The sequence below is a fragment of the Macaca mulatta genome, chromosome 10 (genome assembly GCF_049350105.2).
Source record: "Macaca mulatta isolate MMU2019108-1 chromosome 10, T2T-MMU8v2.0, whole genome shotgun sequence".
NCBI classification, from domain to species: Eukaryota; Metazoa; Chordata; class Mammalia; order Primates; family Cercopithecidae; genus Macaca; species Macaca mulatta.
The window spans coordinates 32978241-33001681 of NC_133415.1; the positions used below are offsets into that span (position 1 = coordinate 32978241).

Here is a 23441-nt window from a genome sequence, read left to right on the forward strand (position 1 = left end):
GCCCCCACAGCGCCCTCACCGCCCCCACAGCGCTCTCACCGCCCCCACAGCGCCCTTACCAACCCCACAGCGCCCTCACTGTTCAGTGTCCTCACTGTTCAGTGTCCTCACCGCCCCCACAGCGCCCTCACCGCCCCCACAGCGCCCTTACCAACCCCACAGCGCCCTCACTGTTCAGTGTCCTCACCGCCCCCATAGCGCCCTCACCGCCCCCACAGAGTCCTCACTGTTCAGTGTCCTCACCGCCCCCACAGCGCCCGCACCGCCCCCACAGCGTCCTCACCGCCCCCACAGCGTCCTCACCGCCCCCACAGCGTCCTCACTGTTCAGTGTCCTCACTGCCCCCACAGCGTCCTCACCGCCCCCACAGCGTCCTCACCGCCCCCACAGCGCCCTCACCGCCCCCACAGCGCCCTCACCGCCCCCACAGCGTCCTCACCGCCCCCACAGCGTCCTCACTGTTCAGTGTCCTCACCGCCCCCACCGCCCCCACAGCGCCCGCACCGCCCCCACAGCGTCCTCACTGTTCAGTGTCCTCACTGCCCCCACAGCGTCCTCACCGTCCCCACAGCGCCCTCACCGCCCCACAGCGCCCTCACCGCCCCCACAGCGTCCTCACCGCCCCACAGCGTCCTCACTGTTCAGTGTCCTCACTGCCCCCACAGCGCCCTCACCGCCCCCACAGCGTCCTCACTGTTCAGTGTCTCACCGCCCCCACAGCGCCCTCACCGCCCCCACAGCGTCCTCACTGTTCAGTGTCCTCACCGCCCTCACAGCGTCCTCACTGTCCACAGCGTCCTGTCCCCACAGCGTCCTCACCACGTCCACAGCGTCCTCACCGCCCCCACAGCCGTCCCCAAAGCATCCTGTCCAGTGTCCCCACTGTCCCCACAGCATGCTGTATCCACAGTGTCCTCACTGTCCCCATAGCGTCCTCACTGTCCCCACGGTGTCCCCACAGTGTCCTCACTGACCCCACAGCATCCTCACCGCATCCACAGCCTTCTCACTGCCCCCAGTGTCCCCATTGCGTCTTCACTGTCCACAGCGCCCTCACTGCCCCCACAGCGCCCTGTCCACAGCGTCCTTGCCGTCCCCACAGCGTCTCCATTGCATTCTCATTGTGTAGTGTCCTCATTGTCCCATGTCCTCATTGTCCCCACAGCGTCCTCACCGCGTCCACAGCGTCCTCACCGCCCCCACAGCGTCCTCGCCGTCCCCACAGCATCCTCACTGTCCACAGCGTCCTCACTGTCCCCACAGTGCCCTCACTGTCCACAGCGTCCCTACTGTCCCCACAGCATGCTGTATCCACAGCATCCTCACTGCCCCCACAGGGTCCTCACTGTCCCCAGAGTGTCCTGTCTCCACAGTGTTCTCACTGTCCCCACAGCGTCCATACTGTCCACAGCGTCCCCATTGTCCCCACAGCATACTGTGTCCACAGCGTCCTCACCGCCCCCACAGCGTCCTCACTGTCCCCACAGCGTCCTCACTGCCCCCACAGGGTCCTCACTCTCCCCACAGCGTCCTCGCTGGCCCCCAAGTTATCACTTAGCATCTCTCTCATGCCTTCCCATGTAGCCTTTTGGGAGTGTGACTGGAAGGGGAGAGTTCACCCACTGACTCCTGTCTGCCCCTGAGATTAGGGTGGGCATGTAAGGAAGTATTTGTGTCCCCTTGAACCGCCTCCTGGAGACTTTTCCTGGGTTTGGCGAGGGGAATTTCCAGGTCAGTCGTGCAGAGAAGGCCAGAAGGGTTTATTCAGCACCAGAGTTTGGAGGGGAGACGCAGGCAGGGTCTGGACCGCATTGTGCCCCATGGTCCTCCCAAGCCTGGAGGTGTGGGTTCGCCTCCCTCGGGGTAGGGTGGGCAGGAGTTCTGTCCCACGTGGTTTGGGCCTGCAGGTGGGGTGGGTATGAGAGATTGGACAGCGGAGGAGGCGGAGACCGGTCCAGGTTGGCGCGAGGGCCCCTCGGGTAGCGTCCTGTCGAGTTTGCAGGTCCGCGTTGCCCAGCGCCGGTTCTCTCCTCAGGACACGCCGGTTCTCTCCTCAGGACTCGTCGGTTCCGTCTTGCTCGGCCACCAGTGGGTCGGTCAGCGACAGCCGGAGTGCGGCGCGGGCGCGAGCGCGGGCGCGGGCGCGCAGCCTCCGCAGGCGGCACAGCAGCAGCACCAGCAGCAACGCATGCAGCAGCCCAAGGCCCAGCAACGCAAGCTGCGCCGCCAGCGCCCCCCAGCAGAGCGGGCCGGGAGCACAAGCGGCGCGCAGCTCGTCCTCGGCTAGGTAGGGCAGCAGGCGGCCGCGCAGCGCTGGGGGCGCCACGCAACGCAGGTCGCGGTAGGGCGCACGCTCGGGGCGGCCGGCCAGCCAGGCGCGCAGCGGCACAAGGCGGCAGTCGCAGCGCCAGGGGTTGGCGCCCAGGTGTGCGGTGCGCAGCGCGGGCAGCGCGTCCAGCAGCCCCGACGGCAGCGCCGTCAGGTTGTTGCCAGTCAGCACCAGCTCGGTTGTGTGGACAGGAAAGGAGGTCGGCAGCGAGGCCCAAGTCAGCCCCCGGCGCCCGCAGTCCACGAGCGTCCCCGCGCAGCTACAGGGCGCCGGGCAATCTGCGGCCGGGCGGCTCGGCGGCGCCAGCATCAGGAGCAGTAAGCTCAGCGCCCCGCGCGGCCCTGCAAGGGAAGCGCCGCAGTGAGCCGGGCGGTCGGCGGGGCACCTGGGCGACGTCTCTGAGTACCCAGAGCGCCGGCCCGGCTCCATCCAGCCCCTGATGCCCGGCATCCCGGTAGCCCGCCAGCCTCTCCACCCTGACCACCCCGCGCGCCGTTTGGAAGTCCCCTCTAAGTCTGACCCAAGTCTCTCCCAGCTACAGCCAGAGGACCAGAGCGCCTCTCAACCCGGGTCGGCCTAGGGAGCAGCCGGGGGCCCGACCGGACTCCAGACTCACCGGAGCCCATGGCTAGAAGACGGCGGCCCAGCTTACTCTGGAGCGGGACGCGTAGGCGGGAGAGCCGAGCGATAAAGCGCTCCCGCCCCCGCCACGCCCGCACCGACCACAGTGCTGCGGCCCGGCCAGAAATAGCCCAGAGGCCGCGCGGACGCGTGCTGCAGCGGCAGATAGCACACTATCGCCGGAGGCCGCAGGCCGCCCTGGCTTCCGCTCCCACCCGCTCTCAGGGGCACACGGAGCACTCGGACACCCGCTGCGACGTTCACCAACATTGTTCTCCTGTCACCAGGACAGGACGCGGCATTCACAACGGAACAAAAAGGAGCATCGTGTGGCGGGAAGGGATCATGCGGGTGGTAAGATCAGGAGGCCGAGGCTCGGGATCCCGGCACACCACAGCTGTGCTGGGGAGGCCTCGAGCCAGGGCAGGGGACGGCACCGAGAGTTGCCAGGAGGTGGCTCACCGCCCAGTGCCCCGGGGGTCCTCCAGATCAGGCCGGGCTGTGGAGAAGGGGTGTGGGTGGTCACGGCCCGCCCTCCTTGCAGCCTCTCACCTCCTTAAGTCTGGAGAGCTCCCATTTGATTCAGCCCAACCCTGCCCGCTGGGCTTCTGGGGCTAAGGGAAGACCCGGCCCCCCTCGACAGAAAATGGGGTCTCAGCACTTGCTGGGTGACCCGCGGGAGCAGGCAAAGGAGGGCTCCCAAGTCCGTTCTGCAGCACTGGGGCAGGCAACAGACCCAGGACCCTGGGAATCCTCTTCTGCCTAGGTTTGCCTGCCTGCTAGAGCAGGGCCTGCAGTTTGGGTGGTGTGACCGTCTGGGGGCGGGGGAAGGGCAAGAGAGGCGGATCTTTGAAGTACCGCCCAACTTCGCTCCTGATCCCCCAAGGCCAGAGAGGGCCAGCTGGGCGGGGGCTACAGTCCAGGCCCCTCGGAAGCAGATACGAATGACCTGGGAGGGGGTGGTGCTGAGAATAAATTAGGGTCAGCTGGGGGCTGTGGCCCCGCGTCTCCGGGTCGGGAACAGTCCGGTCTGGGGTCCAGGGGTGGGAGGGCGTCCCGGAGACGGACGGTGTGTCCGCGACGAGCGTCACTGGTCCTGCATCTGCTGCTTCATCCTCTGCAGCATCTCCTGCATGCGCCTCAGCTGCGGGCGGGCGGGCGGAGACAACCGGGCCAGTGAGCAGCACCGTGGAAGCGCATCCCTGCTGCCCGCCTCCGCCACCCCCACCGCCCCACACACTTCCTCATCCTTCATCCTGATAAGCTTCTCAGTCTCGGCGTCCGGGGTGGGCAGCGGCAGGATCGGGATGGGGCTCTCCATGCGGCTGTCCTGGGTCAGTTTGCTGCGGGGGAAGGGAGGGACGGGGCGGCGCCACCCGGAGGCTCAGCGTGGGCTGGCGATGCCTGACCCATCCCCACCACTGCTGAGGCCCTGCCCTCCGGAGCCCTCACAGCCCTGGACTGGTTCTAGGGAAACCAGACTCGGAGAGGGGGGGGCGATTTGGGGGATTGTGCAAGGTTCAAGTCTGAGTGGGCTGACAGGACTGGCCCTCAGTCATGGAGACGTGGGCGAGGCCGGAGGGGCGAGGTCTGGCTTGGGGCTGGGGAGCGCACCTGGTCATCTGCTGGATGCAGTGCGCGCGGTAGTTCTCGTAGTGCACGTCGCACGTCACGTCCTTGAGGTCGTGCATGTGCGTGCGGATGAGCATGTTGCGCAGCTTCACGAAGTCGCAGTGCGCCTGGTTCTCCACTGCGGGGTGGGAGTGGGTGGTGGGCTGGCGCCAGCCTAGGACAGCCTTCCCCCACCAGACCTGGTACCCCAAGACTCCACTCACCCTCCACGATCCCCCAGGGGTACAGGCGGCCCCGGACACGCTGCCCCTTGGCCTCCACCACCGTGTTGCTGCCTATAACAGCAAAGGGCGCGCTCTCCTGGGGGAAGGAGGGAGAAGGGCTCACACCCGGTCAGCGTAATTGCAGGGTTACTGATGGGAAACGGGCATGTAATTCCCAGGGCACCCCTCCAGCATCACCATCAACGACCTCTCCTCAAAGAGATCCTGGCGTTGCCCCTTTCTGGCCTTTCTGCCACTGGCTGGAGACAGAGCCCATGGCCTTCCAGGGCTTCACATTGCAGGGCCTTTCCAGGCATGCTCCACCCTCATCTCCTCCCTCATCAAGAACCACACCCTCCAGCTGCCCCTTCCCTCCCCAGGGCTAAGCCTATGTCTCCCCGTGCTGATGCCCCTGCCCTGGTGGCCACCTTCCCCTGGCATGGTCTCCATTATCACCACTCAAGTTGCTGGGGTACCTGAAGCCACCAACCCTGGAGGTCAGAAATCTGGGAGCCAGGGTGTGCCACTGGGCTAGCCCCTTCCTCTGGTAACCCATGGAAAGAGGGTTGGGGTTAAGGGCCTGGCCCACTGTTGCACTTCTGGATCTGGCCAAGTGCTCCATACCTGCCAAGCACCATGTGGGGCCCGCATGACCCACCCCAGCCAAGCAAAGACATGGTGACCTTTACCTTCTAGTTCTGGATGAAGGGGGTACAGGTCCTTTACTCCTAGAACAAATGACTCTTGCCCCCAACTGGGCTGACCTTGCCCTCCTCCAGCAGGCCCAGTGTGAAGGAGACAAGGCCAAGGCCCTCTGGTTCTGCCTTTGCCACCTCCATCGCCCTGCCCCAGCAGTCTGCATGTTCACCTTCAGTTCCCGGTCCTGCTGCTTGAAGTCCTCATCCTCATCCGAGTCACACTCAGGGAACTGGTATACATGGATCCCAAACTTGTCAATCTCCTCCCGGATCTGTGGTGGGGCAAGGGCTGTCAGATTTGAGGCCGGTCAAGTCCCCCTTGTACTCTCAGCCCCAGGGCCCTGGCCAGGCCCCTGTGCGGCGGCAAGCTCACCCGCTCCTTCAGTTTCCGGATCTCACTGGGGACAAGACAGTCAGCTTTGGCGATGAGAGGCACGATGTTAACCTTCTCATGCAATGCCTTCATGAAACCCACATCCACTGGCCGCAGCCTGCCGAGAGCAGCCAAGCGTGGGCATAGGCACAGCCAGGGGCCATATTGTAAGGGGGTGCACTCCCGAGTCTGGCCCCAGGACAGCCACGCACCCATGCCCGAAGGGGGAGATGAAGTACAGGCAGCAGTGCACTCGGTTGTCTTGGATGTTCTTTCGGTTGAGGCCGCTCTCGTCGCGGAAGTACTGCTCAAACTGCTGGTCCACATAGTCAGTGATGGGCTTCCAGCTGTGGGCAGGAGGGAGGTGAGGCCAGGCCTGGAGTGCTGTGGCCGCCTAGGCAGGGCCTTTCTCAGTAGGCCTCGCTCACCACTCGGTGTTGTTGACGGCATCCCCGAATCCCGGTGTGTCCACGATGGTGAGCTTCAGCTTGACTCCCTTCTCCTCAATGTCCACCGTGTGCTTTAGAATCTCTACCGTCTGGCTGATGCGCTCTACAGGGAAGGGGCCACTGGAGGGGCCTCTCCAACCCTCAGCCCCTCACCCTTGGCAGCCAGGACCCTTGTCCTCATCCATCTTGATGCCTTGGCCCTACCCCCGGGGGGACCCACCCGCAAGAACAGAACACTGGGAGCTGGACCTGGAAGGGAGTGCTTGGAGAGGTCCCATGGAAGGGGGCTGGGGATCAGTGCCAGGGCCTCCTGGGGGCCACTCACCCTCGGCACTGAGCAGCTTCCGGTCCTTGTATAAGTCTGTCAGGAAGAGGCTGTGGACCAGTGTGGACTTCCCCAGTCCTGACTCACCTGCACACGGGTACAGAGAAGGAGTTGGGTTAGGTCTGGGGCTCCAACGACAGAGCTTGGCTGGCCAGGGACCCCAGCCACTCCCGAGGAGCCCAGCCCACTCACCAGCCACCATGAGCGTGAAGTCAAAGCCTTTCTTCACTGACTTTCGGTGCACCTGGTTGGGCAGTGTAGCGAAGCCCACGTACTGCTTGTCAATGTCCTGGGGGCAGGGTGGGACAAGTTAGGGACAAAAAGGTTTCTCCGGAAGCCCAATACCCTGTCTCTTACCAAATGAAGGATGAGGAGACAGCAGAGGGTATGGTTCCCAGGGTGGGGCATTTCACTGGCAAAAATGAGGGGAGGGCCCGTGGGCAAAAGCCTGGAGATAAGAAGGCAGGCCAGGGGGTGGCAGAAGAGGACACCCCTGGCCCCAACCTTAGGGAGGGCTCTGCAGGGACCGAGGCTGTGTTTGTCCCTTGGGGAGATGTCAGGCTGCAGCAGGCACAGGCGGTGTCCTCCCTCCTCGGGCACAGGGCAACAGGATTGGGACCCCTGGGACACACTTAAGGCCCTCCATAAGCCAGAGAAGCTCGGGGCCTCGACACTCACCCCTCCGGAGAGTGCCAGGGGGCGGGAGGCCCCACCTGGCCTGGATCCAGCCGCGGGGGCGGCGGCAGCGGCGGCGGCGGAGCAGCGCCTATTTATAGACGGCGGCGCCGAGCCTACCCCGCCCGCGCGCCCCGGCGCCCAGCCCCCGCAGACCCTTGGGGCCCCTGGAGGGGTCCCACGGCCGCATTCTCCGCCCCGTTTTGGGGACGCGGGAAGTGAGGCCTGCACAGGGCACATCGGCCACCGTTGGGCCGCGGACCCCCCGAGGCCGCTGCGGAGGGCAGGGCTGAACCTAGGCGCTGACGGGCAGCGCGCGGGGACGGGGACCCCCTGCCGAGTCTCGGGGCCCGCGGGGTCACAGACCCACGTTCCGCCCTCTCCACACACGCACCTTGAGCCGCCTCTGGGCCTGGGTCCGCGGCGACAGCAGCTGCTCCACCAGGCGGTCCTGGGGCGCTGCCAGCGAGTCCATCGCGGCGACCCCTGCGGGCCCGCGGGCGCGCTCGGACCCCAGGCCCGGTCAGGCCGCCAGAGCCCGGAGACGGCGAGGGACCTTGGCACGGCTCTGCCTTAGGCTGCGTTCTCCGCCCCGTTTTGCGGACGCGGGAAGTGAGGCCTGGACAGGGCACGTCGCCCACCCGGGGGATCGTCGACCCCCGAGGCCGCCCGAGCCATCCCCCTGACTGGGCGGACTGGCCCCGAGCTGTGGCGGCGTCGCAGCCCGGGCAGGCCCCGCTCCCGCACCCGAGCCAGAGGCGGGGCGTCGCAGGCGCCCGCGGAGCGCGCGGCGGGGGGCGGCAGAGACGGCCCCGCCCGCCGTCGCCGGGAAACGGTCGCCTGGAAATTGGGCCGCGGGCGGAGCCACCCGAAAGCGGCTGCGGAGGGCAGGGCTGAGCCGAGGCGCTGACTGGCCGTGGCTTGCGGGGACCGGGAGGCCCGCCGCGCCCCTGGGGCCTCAGTCCGGGCTCCAGGACAGCATAAGGGGACGACCGGGTCCTGCACGCGGGCTGGGGCGGGCCGGGAGTCGGTAGCGGCCGCGCGTTCCGACCCCAAGAGGTGCTGCGCGGCTTCCGCCCGCCAGAGGGCGCCGGAGGCCGCTCCCGGGACCCACGCGCAACCGCGCGGGAACCCGCCCCATTCAGGGCCGGCAGTCTTCTAGCAGACTTGCCCAAAAACCTCCCAGCTGCGTCACGGCGCCCACAGACACGCCGCGCCCTGCACCCCTCCCCAGCCCTGCTGGGGGCTGACCTCCCCTGTGCGTGTGTGCGCGTGTTTGTGTGTGCGCGTCCGTGCGGGTGTGTGTGTAATGCCTGCGTGTGTGCAATGCCTGCGTGTGTGCCCGTACATGTGCGTGTATACATGCGTGTGCACGTGTGTGTGTACGCGTGTGTGAGTGCGTGCATTGGGTATGTGCGTGTGCGCGCGTGTGGGTGGGTGTGTGCATGTGTGTTTGGTGGACTCTTTCCCGGTGCGGCGCCCCAAGACATTCGGGGGACGGGAGGAGGGCAGAGCCCTTTTGTGAAGTCCAGCCCGGCCCGCCCCCTAGGAGGCTTAGGGTGGACAGAAGGGAAGGGAAGGGAAGGGTGCAGGCTGCCAGAGTACTGGAGGTCCCTGCAAAACTTGGAAGCCCCTGCCAGCCTGCTGAATAAACACCAGCCACCCATGCGCTGCCCTGCAGCCCCCAGGTGGCCCTGCCCTCAGAGACAGGGGTAGGGGGTGGGATGAGACCCATCTCCCATGTGCTTCCGTGGACACTCCCTTGCCCTGTGAGCTTCTTCATCGGCTCTGACCCACAGGATTGGAGGGACTCGGAGCTCCTGCCAGCTGGGCCTCCCTCCCATGTGGCTACTCCAGGGACTGCGGGGGTCTCCTGAGCTCCGCTCTGTGGGCCACCCACCTTCCTGACCCCAGTAGAATCCCAACAGGCAAGCCCAGCAGAGCAGGACATGGGGCCTAGAAAAGTTCCAGGGTAGGACCGGACAGGCCCAGTCCCTGCACGTTAGAACATTAGAAGCTGGAGGCCCCAGCCCCACCCCACCCGCCACCAGCCCTCCCTTAGGCCCTCCTGGCTGAGGGACCTCCTCCACTGCCGGTCCAGGCCCTGGTCCTGTTGTGGGGCCTGGAAGCCACTGGCACCTGGGGAGGAGGGGCAGGCCCACAGCTGGGAACAGGAGAGCCTTTCATCCCAGGGAAAGGGGGTGGCTCCAGGCCCCCTGGCTCTACCAGTGCATCCTTCAGTCCTTGCTGCCAGAAAAGCCTCCTCACGGGCCCCAGCCTTCCATGGCCCTGACCTGCAGGAAGCCTCTAGGCTGAGTCCCACCCAGTTTCTGAGGGTCCACACCTCGAAGCCCAGCACCCACCCAGACAGGCTGGCATCTCGGGCCCAGGGCATCTCCAGGAAGACAGACAGCCCTAGGCCTAGGCCTCAGGCTAGGAGGTATCTAACAGTGTGTGGCTCTCAGACTGCCTGCCTCAGTTTCCCCATTGGTAAGGCACAGGCTCTGGGGAGGCCCAGGTCAGGAGGGCAAGAATCTCACTCTCAGCGTTCAGCCCACCTGCCCTGCCACCCACTGGGCCCAGTCAGGGCCTGTGGATTCCCTGGGGGAGCCTCAAGGAAGGGGCCCTACCTACCACCCCCTTTCTCTGGTCCTCAAGTGACAAAAGATACTCCCAGGGCTTCCTGAGCCATATGACACAGCTGCGCCCACCTCCTCCTGATGCCTCAGCCTCTCAGCCACTTCCACTCTTAGAATCACTGGAGTCAGCTCTGGGAGCAGCAGCCAGGGCCAAGAAACCACTGGTGCTGCCTGCGAGGAGGCGGGGGCACAGAGGGTAGTGACGGTGCTTCCCCAATGCTTCTACAGCCCCCTTTCAAATAAGAAAAAGAATGCTTGGACAGGTTGAGGCTCAATGACTGTGGTAGCAGGGAAACTGAAATGTGCTTCCAGCTCCCCCAGACCCACTGGTCGCCCCAGACACCTGACCTGGCTCCTGCTCCGGGGCTCCCTCCCTTGGCCGTACAGTGCCTTCTTCCTCTGGGCTTGGAGGCCTGGGATAGGGTGAGGTGGACTCCCAGTTGACCTCAAAGGATGGGCACCTCAGCAGGAGGGGGTCCCCACCTTGCAGTAAAGGGCAAGAGAGCCTGGCCGCACCGAACAGCAGTGGCTGGAGCCCAGGGTCTCAGAGTGCCCTTGGGTCAAGCTGGGGACACCTGCAGGCCCAGGAGAAGCCTCGGAGGCCTGGCCTCCCGGGTCTCCCAGCCTCAGCTCCTTCCATCTCCCTCAAACAATAGCCTGACGCATGTGTCCCTGCATCTCAGGCTTTGTCTGACCTGCTGTGACGGGGAGGCAGCTCCTAGCCTGGCTCCCCAAGGAGCCCCTCCCAGAGAGCCTCACCCACCTCTGGGCAGGGTGTGTCCCTTCCAGGAGAATGGCACTGGTCAACCAATGACTCCCCCAGCTCCCAGCCCCCCCTGCCCAGCCCTCCTGCCCTGCCTGCTGCACCCTGGGCCAAGACTCTGGAGTTCCACTCAGCACCCATGGCTCCTGAGAAACTCCATCCCTGATGGGGGCTGCCAATGCCAGCCTGGTGCCAGAATTGGGCTCTTCTTTTCTCACCCAAAGATGGCTGAGCTCAAGCCAGAGAGGCCACCAGCAGGGTTCCCCCAGCCCCCCCGAGGCCACCTGGTTGTCAGCCCCCACCCCACTCCACGGGTCTCACAGCATTGTTTAACCCTGAGCTCGGCTGGATTTCACCTAGTGCCTAGGCCAGCCTCCTGTCCAGTCCTGCTTTCCTGGAGGGCGGGGCCCAGGTCAACCCTTTGGAGAAGCCACAAGCCTATTTGTACCCACGGGGTCCCAGGACCCATCTGGGCACCAAGAATGACTCAGACCAGACCTTGGGGGTTCCCAATGTGGGGAAGAGGCCCTGCTGCAGACCTGAACATTCGAATTTGTGTGTGGGGAGGGAGAGGGGCATGAAGGTGCAGGGGAGGTGTGGGGTGACTACAGGCCCTCTGCTGTGGGGCTGTTCAGGGACTGTGCTGGCTGATGGAGCCTGAGTCCCCTCCCCCAGCGTGGCCTTCCACGACCATGGCCTCACCCAGGACCCCCAGCTCATGGCCTACAGGCCAGGTCAGCAGGAGATGCTGGCGTTGGCCCTCTGGGAGGGGGACACTCTGCCCATCCCCCCATCCTGGGGAGGGGTGCACGGTGGTCAGGGGACCAGGGCCCCCACTCCTCCCCTTTGCAGCCCCAGGCGCGGCGGCACTGCCCGGCTGACAATCGGTGATCGCGACAGGGCTGGGTGAGGGCCGGCGGGGGCGGGGTCGCGCCTGGGCGCCCGCGGCGCTAGTGTCACAATGGGTGACAGCCGGCCGGGTCTCCCGGCAGGGGAGCGATGGCGCGCACGTACCTGCTTGTCCTCTGCGGGATCGGGGTCGGGGTCGAGTCCGGGTCCGGGTCCGGTTCCGGGCGGGTCCGGGCCGGCGGGAGGGGGAGAGATGGAGAGACACGGTGAGAGGCGCGCGGGCGGCGGGGACAAAGGCGCGCGCGGGCACGCGGGCAGGCGCTGGGCTCACCTGGGGTCGCCAGCTTGCTCTTGTACCGAAGGCCTGTGCTCATGGTGGCCGCCGGCGGGGGACGTGCGGGGCGGGCGCGCGGGCGGGGCGCGGCGACAAGCGGCGGAGGCCGAGGCCGGGCTGCGGGGTGAGCGGCCCCTCCGCGCCGCCGCCGCCGCCGCCGCCCGCCCCGCCCGCGCGCCCAGCAGCCAATCGGCGCCCGCCGCGCCCACGCGCGACCCGGCGCGGCCCGGGGGGGGGCGGGGACCCAGGCCCCCCACCATGGACCCGCGCCCGCGGCCTCGGGGCGACGCCCTCGCCTCCCACAGCCCCGGCCGCGCCCGGGGTCACCGGACCAGACCCGCACCGCCCCCGCCCTGCAAGGCTGTTACCGGCCTCCTCCCCGCAACCTCCCCGGTGCCCCAGCCCAGGCCCGGCCCGCGCTCCCTCCGCCCTCGCTGGGACCCGGGCCACGCCGGTCCTCCCCGCGGACCATCCGTCCGGTGGCCCTTCTCTAAAGCCTGCCCTGGCTTTCCCGGCCAGGCCCTGCACGCTCCGCCCCACCCCGCCGAGGTCGCGGTGGACTCCGGAGGCGGTAGCCTGGGCAGGGATGGTCCCGGTGCGGCTGGCCAGTGCCCAGCCTTTCCTCTGCTGACCGCTCGGTGCTGAGCAGACCTGCTCTGCGAGCAGACGCACCTGGCAGGCTGCAGACCACAGGCTTTTGGGCAGTGGTCCGGCCTCTCTTTTCCTGGGCTGTAAAATGGGATTATTTGTGAAGAGGAGTGAGCTGAGGTGTCGGGCAGGACCGGCCCTGACCATCTCACCCCAACTCTGCGCCTGCTTCTCTGCTGACCCATAGGCTGTGGGGATGCTCCAGGCAGACCCTATCCCACCCTGCAGAAAAGGCTTGTAGGGGACCGAGGGGCACTGTGAAGGCAGGGCCTGAGCCTGCACCCCATTTACAGAGGGGGAAGTTCAGGCCCTAATCTTCAGTGAGTCAGCCAGACTCAGTGGCTGAGAGCAAGTCTCTCCGGTCATTTGTGTCACTATCACATTCCCAGGTGTCCTCCGCCTGGACTTCCCCAAAGTGTCCCCAGGCAGCACCTCTGAAGGCTTTGAGACTGTCAGGCTTGCAGTCATCACATCCCCAGGTGAGGGCCCCCTTGTATGGAGATGTCTCCTGCACCCCGTATGGACAGTACCTCCGCAGCCAGGGAACCCACCTCTGCTCCCCACCCGTTCTGTGCTCCTTGGTCCTTCTGCTGGCCCATGGGCTCCCTGGGTGGAGGGGGGTGTCGCTAGGACCTTTCCATCTCTGAATCACCAGCACCCAGCACAGTAAGTGAAAAATTCATGTAAGCGCGTCTTTGTTCCACAGTCCTTGCTCTGCTGCATTCTGTGGCCAGAGCCCCATCAACCATGACCCTCCTCTGGGTCTAGAACTCCAACCGGTGTGGAGACCCGCCACCTGCAATCCCAGCTCCTCATCCAAGATGTGTTTGGAACTCAGGCTTTTTTGTATACTCATACATTATGTGGCACCTCTTTGGGGCCTGGGACTGTTCTTCGTAATCAGACCCATTTATATTTTGGGGACAAAACACATGAGTATTGAGGTAAACTGGAAAGAAAGACAGTAAGTGATGGCGCATCAGTTCAGATCCAGCTTTGCCACTGAATTTTGAAAAACCTTTATGTTTCTGAGCTTTGGAGAATTTGGAATTTCGATAAAGAAATATGTGTCGAGGTCAGGAGATCAAGACCATCCTGGCTAACACCATGAAACCCCGTCTCTACCAAAAATACAAAAAATTATCTGGGCATGGTGGCACACGCCTGTAGTCCCAGCTACTCGGGAGATTGAGGCAGGAGAATCGCTTGAACCCCAGAGGCAGAGGTTGCAGAGAGCCGAGATCACACCACTGCACTCCAGCATGAGCCACAGAGCAAGACTCCGTCTCAAAAAAAAAAAAAAAAGAAAAGAAAAGAAGTGTGTGTGGGGGCGGGTAGGGACACTCAAAGGAACAGGCAGGACTTCTAAGCATAGACAAGACTTTTTGGAAATAATTGGAAAATGATGGTTGGCTATTCACTGCGTGCTGACCCAGACAAGCCTGTGCTTGTGGAGACGAAGGAGGAGAGACAGAAGCCCTGCCCAGGGGGAGGCAGACAGCCTGTGAAAGGGACCAGCGCAGCGCCCCTCCCCATGGCTCAGGTGGCAGGGCAGCTCTGGACTGCTTTGGGTTAGGGGGTTTGAACTTGGCCTTGAGGCAAGTGTACAGCAGGTCAAGGGCATAGCTCAGACAAAGGGTGGGAGGCACACATATACAGGAGTAATAGGTTTTAAAACAAGTCTGCAGATAGAAGACAAGAAAGATAAGGAGTACAGCATAAACATGATCTTTTTAAAAAAGTCTGTCCCAAAAGATTACTTACAGAAATGCAGTTAGATTGGAGACCAGTGTTTAAGGGACGGCCAACCTGGAGGTTGATGGAATATATAAGACTGGGAGCCACTCCCTGGACGAGTGAAGTCAAGGGTGGTCCTGGGTCAGCGCCTCATGTAAAATATCTGGGCTGGAAGGAGGAGCGGCATCTGCTCCCTTACTCTGGGACTTTGGTCACCATGACTGTGAGTGCAGGGACAGCCCGAGTCGCTCCACAGACACACCGAGGCTGTACCCTGTCTAGCTGGGAGGCCTGCTGAGTGGCAAAGTGTCTGCATGCGATGTTTCTGAAGTCAGGAAAATGGGTCATGAGGGCATCGGTCAGCTGATGTGTCTCCATTTCTGCCAGGTGAGGCTTTGAGATACTGGCCACCACAATGGAGGCTGACAGCCCAGTGAAACCCTTATTAGGCTCCTGTTCACCAAAAAGCCAACCAGGCAGGCCTGGTGGCTCACGCCTATCATTGTAGCACTTTCAGGGACCAAGATGGGAGGATGACTTGAGGCCAAGAGTTTGAGACCAGTCTGGGCGAGAACGTGAGACCCCGTTTCTACAAAAAATAAAAAAGTAAATAAATAAAAAACTGTCATGGTGCCATGAGCCTGTAGTCTCAGTTCCTCAGGAGGCTGAGGCCAGAGGCTCACTTGCGCCTGGAAGTTTGAGGCTGCATGCAGTGAGCCGTGACGGTGCTGTCACACTCCAGCCTGGGCAACAGAGTGAGACCCTGTCTCAAAAAACAAACAAACGAACAAACAAACACAAACAAAAACCCAAGCCTTGGGCCTGTGGCTGATATCAGGGGGGCTGGAGTCACGGGGTAGTGGTCTGAACACACACACTTGCCTCTCCAAGATGCCATGGCTTAAAAGAAAAATGCCTGCCCAAGTGGGTGTGTGCATCCACTTTCCCCAGCAAGCAGAGGAAGCGCTGGCTATGGTACAAAAAGAAGTAAATAAAGCACTCCTGTGTGAAAAAAAAATGCTATTTTTTAATTCATAAGGAAAAGAAGTTAATGAATAAAAAAATAAGCTACACCAAGAAAAATCTGTTCAACCAACTTGGGCTACAAATAGCTTGACTCTTTTCAGAAAAAGCCTTAGTGAAGAAATTCTCCAGAGGCCGCATTTGAACCATGCTGGGCCTCCCTCAGCACACAGGGGAGTGAGCGCTGCCGGGCTGGGACCCGCAGAAGGATGGAGCTGGTGGGGAGGTGGCAACAGTGATGGCAACGAAAGAATAAGGCACCTGCCAATTGGGAGCAGGTCTTGTAGGTGACAGGCTTCAGAGGGGGAGCAGTTTGTTCCAGGTGACACAAGTCCCCACACTCCTAAGCCTGTCACCTGCCGGTAGGGCTGAGGCTACCACTGACGGATTCCAGATGGCTCAGTCCATCTGAGGCCGAGGAAGATGGAAGAGGCCAAGATGCATGCAGGGTGTCAGGCACCAGAGAGCCCCACAGGCCTACCTGCATGATCAACTCGGGCAACCCTGACCTGTGCTGGGAATGGGGTGTTTTTTTCACCCCGAGTAGAAGCAGGAAGTGGAGGTCAGGGTGCAGTGGAGATCTGCTTGAGACTAAACAGCTGAGACTAGAACCCAGGACCATGGAGCCCAGGCCTGACTCCTGCAGAGGGCTATGACCTGGTCACGGCCCGGCCAGGGGCTGTCCGGCAGGCAGCTGCTTGAGGCCTGAGCTCACATCCCTTCTATCCCCTGAATTCACCAGTAACCTGATGGGGCCTGGATGACCGTCCTGACCCCTGCATTTTTCTACTGCTCTCATGCTTCTGTCCCTGCTGTTCCTGAAGCCCTTGCCCAGCCAACCCTGTGGGATTTGAACCCAGCCCCAGCACCTGGGGGCTCCGAGGCAGGCAGTGTGACCTGCAGCTTCATGCCTCTGCACCTTGGCACTAGTGTGCCCCCTGCCTGGGCTGCCCTTCTCCAGCCCTGCTGACCCGGGAGCACTGTCTCCAGCCCCTCTGGGCACACCATGCCCTATGCCTGCCTCTCTTCTGCAGGGCATAGCCTGGCAGGCAGCTGACTCCCGACTGGGTCCCTGGCCCCCACACTCAGCCCCTGTCTGGCACCTGGGAAGCTCAGCAGCATCAGCTCCTGCTGGGTGGAGGCACAGGCTCCTAGGCCTGGATTCACAGGGCCAGCAAGGAGGGCCTGACTAAAGAGCCAGGCTCTGGGGAGCTTCAGACTGCATATTCTGAATCCCAAAACCTCTCCTGGCTGCAGAGGGGTGCTTGTGTGCTCAGCCCAGCTCAGTGGGGTATGCGGAGACCAGGAGGCTCTGGGGCGTCCTCCCTGCTGCCGAAAGCAGTGGCTGTCACCGAGCACAAGGGGAAGTGTGTGTACAGTGAGGATTCTACTGGAGAATGTTTTCCTTGATTTCCTTGTCAGAAAAATGTAAGGGGGTCACTACACAAATCAGTCCTCGTCACTGATGGGAAGACGTGCCCATTAGAAGAGCACAGAATCCACAGCAGCTGTCTCTGCCTGGAGGGTGCTGCCTGGCCCTGGTTAAAGCCGCCTATGTCTTGCAGGGGTGGACAGAACAGGGCTTCAAGGGGGCTGAGTCTCGGTCCACACCAAGTCCCCGATTCCCTGGGCAGCTGGAGTGAGTGCTACAAAGGGCGCCTGTGCTCCACGGCAGGGAGCCAGCCTGGGATCCAGAGCTGAGGTTCTGAGGGATGTGGGTCCGCAGCCACATCTGATGGGCCTTCAGAGTCCCCTGAAGGGGTCTGGGACAGCGCTTGCAAGATAATGCAGAGAGCAGCCCAGGGCAGGGACCAGGTGTGCAGTGTGACTCAGCCGGGAAGAGCTCCCCAGGGTAGGGGGCGGAGGGGAACCCCCACAGGGATGCTGCCTGAGGGGGCTGCACAGGACCATCCCCAGGCTGTCCCGGCAGGCTCTCTGTCCTCACTGAAGTTCTGTGATTTTGTGAGAAGCTGAAGGCGGAAGAATAGCAGATGAATGAAGAGATGTGAAATGGCACCGATGTTGATATTCTCCTATGTCATGCATCGAAGCATGACAAACATCCCACAAGAGCACGTGCTTGCGAAAGGCAGAGAGCAGGGCCAGAGCATGGTGACCTAGATCCTGTGGCTCACCCCACCCCTCCATCACAAAGAGCTCAGCGCTGGGCTCCAGGGACTGGCTCCAGCTCCCCACTGCATCCACCTCCCAGTCTGGCAAGAGAGATCTGAAAATCACTCTGGAATAAACAGGACCCTGCCTTCCCATCTTCGGGACCTCTGTTCCCTGGGCCATGGTGCTGCATGCAAATGCACTGCCCATTGCACGCCCGGGCTCCCATGGGGAAGGTGGTTGCCAGAGCCCTCAACTTGGCGGCCCATCACCTGGTTTCGAGGCCTCAGGTGATGGCCATACGTGGGTGAGGATGAGGACTCCAGTCTCAGCTCATTCCCTGCCATTGTGTCCTCTCCAGCCCCCAGGACTGAACGCCACGGAGGCCGCCTCTGCCATGGAGAACAGCCAGAGCTCTGCGTGCCCCAGACTGCACAGCACACATTGCTGCGGGGGCCGATGAGGGGGGTTGGGAGGGTGAGGAGCGGCCTTCCCCGGGTGCCATGGCCAGGGCCTGCGTGAGGGCTCCTGCTCCCGCTTGCAGGGTGTAGTGCTGGCTCTGCCCTCCTCCTCATTTGCCCCAGATTGGACCCCATTTTCCATCAAGCATGTGTTGCACCCACTGTAGGCTGGAGCCATGATTGGCCCTGGGCAGGGGACTCCCGTTTGGTGGAGACAGACACACCCTACACCAGGATGCCGCCAAAGTCCTCCCACTCGACTGGGAAAGCATGCTGCTGGACCTCCGTGGCCAGTGGCCAGCCAGCTGTCACATCCTGGGCTGAAGTGGATTCCTGCCCCTCCTTGTTCCAAAGGCTGCCTTTAAAGTGGTGGAGCCTCTTAGGGTCCCCTAGAGATGGGGAAGCAGCAGGAGACAGAGCCCCCAAGACAGGGGCTGCTTTTGCAGGAAAGGAGGGGCCCCTCGTCCTCACGGGAAAGGCAGGGAGGAGGTACAGAACCCAGTCCTCAACCCTGCACGCTTTGACCAGTATCCTCTCAGAAGTGGCTGAGCAGGTTTCGGCCAAAGACAGAAGCATGATCAGGTGCACCTGGGAGATGAACCTCGGGAGACCCAAGTGGGGCCTTGCAGGACAAAGGAGTCACTCTGTCGCCCCTCCGGGTCTCTTGCCGAAGGGCTCATTCTGCAGCCAGGGATCTTCACAGCCACTGCAGCTTCAGGCCCATCCTGAGTGAGTCCTGCCCCCTCTCGCCTGGTGAGCAGCAGCTGCGTGTGGCCCTCCTGGCAGGACAGTGCCAGCATGCCACCCAGTTCTCCCTCTAGGACTTGCCAGCCAGCGAGGGTTGCAGGCGGGGGCACTGGTGAGGGCAGGACTTGTACCTCTGGTCTGCACTGCAGCTGCCAGCCCCAGATCTCACAGCGGCACAGATCGGAGGGCCCCATACACCCGGAGTGGTGGCAGAGACCCTCTTTCCTTGGGGCTTCACATTGGGGGATCAACACCCCACAGGCCTTCATAGCCAGGAGGGTGGGGCTGGGCCTCCAGTGCTGGCTCAGAGGCTGGGGGTGGGGGCACTTGGAGCCCAGCAGAGGCGCCCTGGGCAGGCACTGGCCATGGCAGGTGGGGTGAGGGAGGCAGGGCTGATGCACATGGCTCGGCCTGGGTGAGGGCCTCATTAAGTGGGTCTCCTTCTTCGGGTGCAGGGCCAGCATGCCATCGGCCAGGTTTGGGCCTTGCTGCCAAAACAGCCTGCAAGGCCTTGCCCGACCTCTGGCCCAGGGTCTCGACCAGAGCCCATGACTCCCAGACAGACACTGCGACAGACACTGGTCAAATCGGGGGTCCAACCACAGACCCCTGCATCCTCAGAAGCCCCTGTCCCATGCCAGGGCCCAGTCATCTTGCAGCATGGAGGAGGGGCCCGGTTCAGTACCCCTACTTGTGCCTCAGGGGACTGGGACTGTCTTGACTGCCCTGATCCTTGAGGTTACTTCGAGAATCACAAAGAGAGACTATCATCATCAACAAGAAAATCTGATTCAAAAATGGGTAAATAACTTGATTTGGCCAGAGATGTGTGTGGGGGGGTTAGAATTCCCAAGACCCACCTCCTCCCAAGCTCCAGGGCCCCCAGCCACCTGCAAAGACCTTTCTGAGTGTAGGCTGAATGCCCTCCATCATTACCACCCCATTTAAGCAACCCAGTTGGGGGGACCTTGTTATAGCAACCTCAGCAAATGAATACAGGGTGTCATAGTCTGTTTGGGCTGCTATAACACAGCTCCTTAGACTGCAGGGCTTAAGCAATAAACATTTATTTCTCGCGACTCTGGAGGCTGGAAGTCCAAGATCGAGGGACCAGCAGATTTGGTGTCTGGAGAGAGTGAAGCCCTCTAGATCTAGATCATCTTTTCTCTGTAATTTCACATGGTGGAAGGGGTGAGGGGTATCTCTCCGGCCCTCTTTTCTTCTTCTTCTTCTTATTATTATTCAATTTATTTTATTTTATTTTATTTTTTTGAGATGGAGTCTCGCTCTGTCGCCCAGGCTGGAGTGCAGTGGCCAGATCTCAGCTCACTGCAAGCTCCGCCTCCCGGGTTTACGCCATTCTCCTGCCTCAGCCTCCCGAGTAGCTGGGACTACAGGCACCCGCCACCTCGCCCGGCTAGTTTTTTTGTATTTTTTAGTAGAGACGGGGTTTCACCGTGTTAGCCAGGATGGTCACGATCTCCTGACCTCGTGATCCGCCCGTCTCAGCCTCCCAAAGTGCTGGAATTACAGGCTTGAGCCACCGCGCCCGGCCTATTATTATTATTATTATTTATTTTTATTTTTGTAGTGGCAGAGTCTCATTTTGTTGCCCAGGCTGGAGTGCAGTGGCCCAATCACAGCTCACTACAGCCTCAATCTCAAGGAATCTTCCTGTCTCAACTTCCCAAGTAGCTGGGACTACAGACACACACCACCACATCTGGCTAATTTTTAAAATATTTTTTGTAGAGACGGGATCTCTCTTTGTAGCCCACACTGGTTTTGAACTCCGGGCTCAAGTGATCCTCCCAGCTGGGCCTCCCAAAGTGCTGGGATTATAGGCTTGAGCCACTGTGTCTGACCCCAGCCTTTTTCTTTTATTGAATGATTGATTGATTGATTGATTGATTGATTGAGACAGAGTCTTGCTTTGTCTCCCAGGCTGGAGTGCAGTGGCACGATCTCGGCTCACTGTAACCTCTGCCTCCGAGGTTCAAGTGATTCTCCTGCCTCAGCCTCCTGAGTAGCTGGGACTACAGATAGACGCCCGCCACCATGCCTGGTTAATTTTTGTATTTTTAGTAAAGATGGGGTTTCATCATGTTGGCCAGGCTGGTCTCAAACTCCTGACCTCAAATGATCCACCTACCTCAGCCTCCCAAAGTGGTGGGATTACAGGCGTGAGCCACTGCACCTGACCCCCAGCTTTCTTTTATAAGAGCACTAATCCCAATCATGCGCTCCACCCTCATGACCTAATCACCTCCCAAAAGCCCCACCTTCCAGTATGATCACCTTGAGGGTAGGATTTCACCACATGAATCTGTGGAGACAAACATTCAAACCACAAACAGGGGCACCCCAAGACTTGGACAGAGGGTACACAGGCAGACCACCATTGCCAGGCAGACAGGGTACCCAGGTAACACCACCAGTGCCAGGCAGGCAGGGTCCCTGGGTTACACCACCAGAACCAGGCCTCTGCTTCGTCATTTGACTTCAGACAGGGAAGCCCTCCATCCAGGGGCGGAATCAAACCCACTCAGGGCCCGTATGGATCTGAAGTGCTTCTCGGAATTCCAGCGTTTGCATTTCAATGGGTGGGAAGTTCCCTCCTGGGAGCCAGGCCTGGATGGGGTCTGCATGACCCCCTTGAGCTCAGTCTGCTGGGGATCCCAGGACTGCCCCACACACCAGTGCCTGGGACCAGGTTGGGCGTGGGGCTTTATCCAAGGAGAGCTGGAGAGAGGGCTCGTGGGGTGAACAGGACCCCAGAAGCAGAGAAGAGGTGCTGGGCCAGTCCAGGCTGGGCCGGCACGCTGGCTGAAAGGGGAGGATGTGACCTGTGTGGCGGCCAAGGTGAATGGTCTGCCCCACGCCAGTGCTAGCGGCCCGTGGGACCTGGGGTGAGTCTCTGCCCCTACGAAACAGTAGACACTCACCTGTCCATGGCGGGACTTGGCCCAGGTGATGACTGGGGAGCTTTCTAGCTCTCAAGGCTGCTATGCCTCCCACTCAACAAAGTAGAGTGAGACCAAAAGCAGCTCCTGCAGGACGAAGGAGACTAGGAAACAGCTGGGAGGAGGGCAAGGCCGGGATAGAGAACCTGCATGAACTGTAAGCAGATGAGGTCCAAGCAGGCCCAGGGCCTAGAGACTCTTGTGGGGTTGGCACCTTCTCTGTTCACAGGCTGGGGGTCGGGAACAACAGCTCTTTCAGAAGAGCCACCCGAGTGCTGGGGTCTGAGACCACCCAGGTGTTTTCTCACAGCAGCCCCCAGAGAGGCGATCAGAGCTCTGGGGGGTGCAGTCTGGTCACTGCAGCAGTGACGGTGCAGGGGCTCGTTCTTGCTGCTGGCTGACTCCGGAGGCAGAGCTGCATCCACCAGGTTCCTTGGCACCACCTACCATTATCCCTGGTTCAGGCAAGAAGAGGCTAATGAAGCCACGAGGAGGGGTGTGGTGGGCCCCCCACTGCTCCGCAGAAAACAAAACAGAGGCACGACCGGGTGACTCTGCTCCAGCCTGAAATCAAGGCTGGTGCCAGACCCAGTCCCACGGGCTACCCAAACTGGGAGCTCTGCTCGGCACTGCCCTGCCCAGGTGCGCAGCCCTCCGGCCGCTGGAGTTTCAGTCTGGCTCCATGTTTCTGTCAACAACAGATGCCGTCTGTCATGGCAACTGACCTGGACTTTATGCTGGGACTCTCATTGCTCTGTCAGTGCCATGCATTTTGAAAATTCACTCAGTTCAAATGCTCTTCAAAGAAACTAACCACTTTCTGTGGCCATTTGAGAGGCTTCCATAGTGCACAGAGGACAGGAAACACAGGGAAAAACAAAACACCCAAAATAGGCGCGAACAGTAGTGAGGAAACAGAGAAATGATCAATTTCATACCACCCCTCCCCAAACCCCTCTCTTTAAAAACCATCAGCAACATAGAAAGGCAGCAATCTGTGCTGTATGGCAATCAAGCTTCCATGTGGCTGACAGCAGAGCAGGCGTGGGTTGTGCCGAATGCTCAACAGCTCCTTCCTCCCTCCTGCCCCACCACGGTCCCTAAGGGAGAGCCACCCGGTCTGAGGACACCCGGCCACTCCACCTGCAGGGAAGCACCTGTGAAGGGAAGGGCTGTAGGGCTCTTTGTCACTTGCTCACACCTGGACCAGAGCTTGGGCTCCTCATCTGTACAGTGGGACAGCAGTGGAAGGTGGTTCCCTGGTGCAGCGAGGTCAGATGGGACCATGGGTGACACACTCAGCATGGGGCCTCAGAGAAGGGGCTTCACAAATACTAGCTACCGGCCAGGCGCGGTGGCTCACGCCTGTAATCCCAGCACTTTGGGAGGCTGAGGCGGGTGGATCACGAGGTCAGGAGATCGAGACCATCCTGGCTAACACGGTGAAACCCCGTCTCTACTAAAAATACAAAAAATTAGCCGGGTGTGGTGGCAGGCGCCTGTTGTCCTAGCTACTTGGGAGGCTGAGGCAGGAGAATGGTGTGAACCCGGGAGATGGAGCTTGTAGTGAGCCGAGATTGCACCACTGCACTCCAGCCTGGGCGACAGAGCCAGACGCCGTCTCAAAAAAAAAAAAAAAAAAAAAAAAAAAAAGCTAGCTACCCACTAGCATTTTTAAAAATTAATCAGCCAGGTGTGGTGGCTCACACCTGTAATCCCAACAATTCGGGAGGCCGAGGTAGGTGGATCACTTGAGGTCAGGAGTTCGAGATCAGCCTGGCCAACATGGTGAAACCCCATCTCTACTAAAAATACAAAAATTAGCTGGGCGTGGTAGCTCACACCTGTAGTCCCAGCCAC

At 61.4% G+C, this 23441-nt stretch overlaps 2 protein-coding genes across 21 annotated transcripts; both read right to left on the bottom strand.

The window, feature by feature from the left end:
- Nucleotides 1–1739: 1739 nt before the first annotated feature.
- On the bottom strand, nt 1740–4094 carry GP1BB (glycoprotein Ib platelet subunit beta). Its single transcript, XM_015149714.2, has 2 exons — nt 2946–4094; nt 1740–2670 (listed from the first exon to the last, which is right to left on the bottom strand). Exons 1-2 carry the CDS (start codon nt 2953–2955, stop codon nt 2054–2056), a joined length of 627 nt encoding a protein of 208 aa, XP_015005200.2. The 5' UTR covers nt 2956–4094; the 3' UTR covers nt 1740–2053.
- SEPTIN5 (septin 5) lies at nt 3206–12016 on the bottom strand. 20 transcript variants are annotated; one of them, XM_015149712.3, is made up of 12 exons: nt 11888–12016; nt 11722–11732; nt 6823–6919; nt 6631–6717; nt 6285–6408; nt 6069–6203; nt 5857–5974; nt 5654–5755; nt 4786–4882; nt 4565–4700; nt 4191–4293; nt 3206–4094 (listed from the first exon to the last, which is right to left on the bottom strand). In XM_015149712.3, the coding sequence occupies exons 1-12, from the start codon at nt 11928–11930 to the stop codon at nt 4038–4040; spliced, it is 1110 nt and encodes a 369-aa protein (XP_015005198.1). In that variant the 5' UTR covers nt 11931–12016; the 3' UTR covers nt 3206–4037. The 20 variants fall into 20 exon arrangements, 16 of the variants coding, with proteins under 16 accessions (XP_015005198.1, XP_077807033.1, XP_077807023.1 ...); XM_077950907.1 differs by having other exon boundaries at nt 4782–4882; XM_077950897.1 differs by having other exon boundaries at nt 4786–4904; nt 5619–5755.
- Nucleotides 12017–23441: the final 11425 nt, after the last annotated feature.

Coding starts and splice junctions, on each gene's coding strand:
- SEPTIN5 (XM_077950894.1), bottom strand. CDS start 7,545: ATGTGCCCTGTGCAGGCCTCACTTCCCGCGTCCCCAAAACGGGGCGGA. Junction 6,409..6,630: donor GAAGCTGCTCAGTGCCGAGG/GTGAGTGGCCCC, acceptor CCTTCCCTGTAG/AGCGCATCAGCCAGACGGTA. Junction 4,701..4,785: donor CCCCTGGGGGATCGTGGAGG/GTGAGTGGAGTC, acceptor CCCACCCCGCAG/TGGAGAACCAGGCGCACTGC.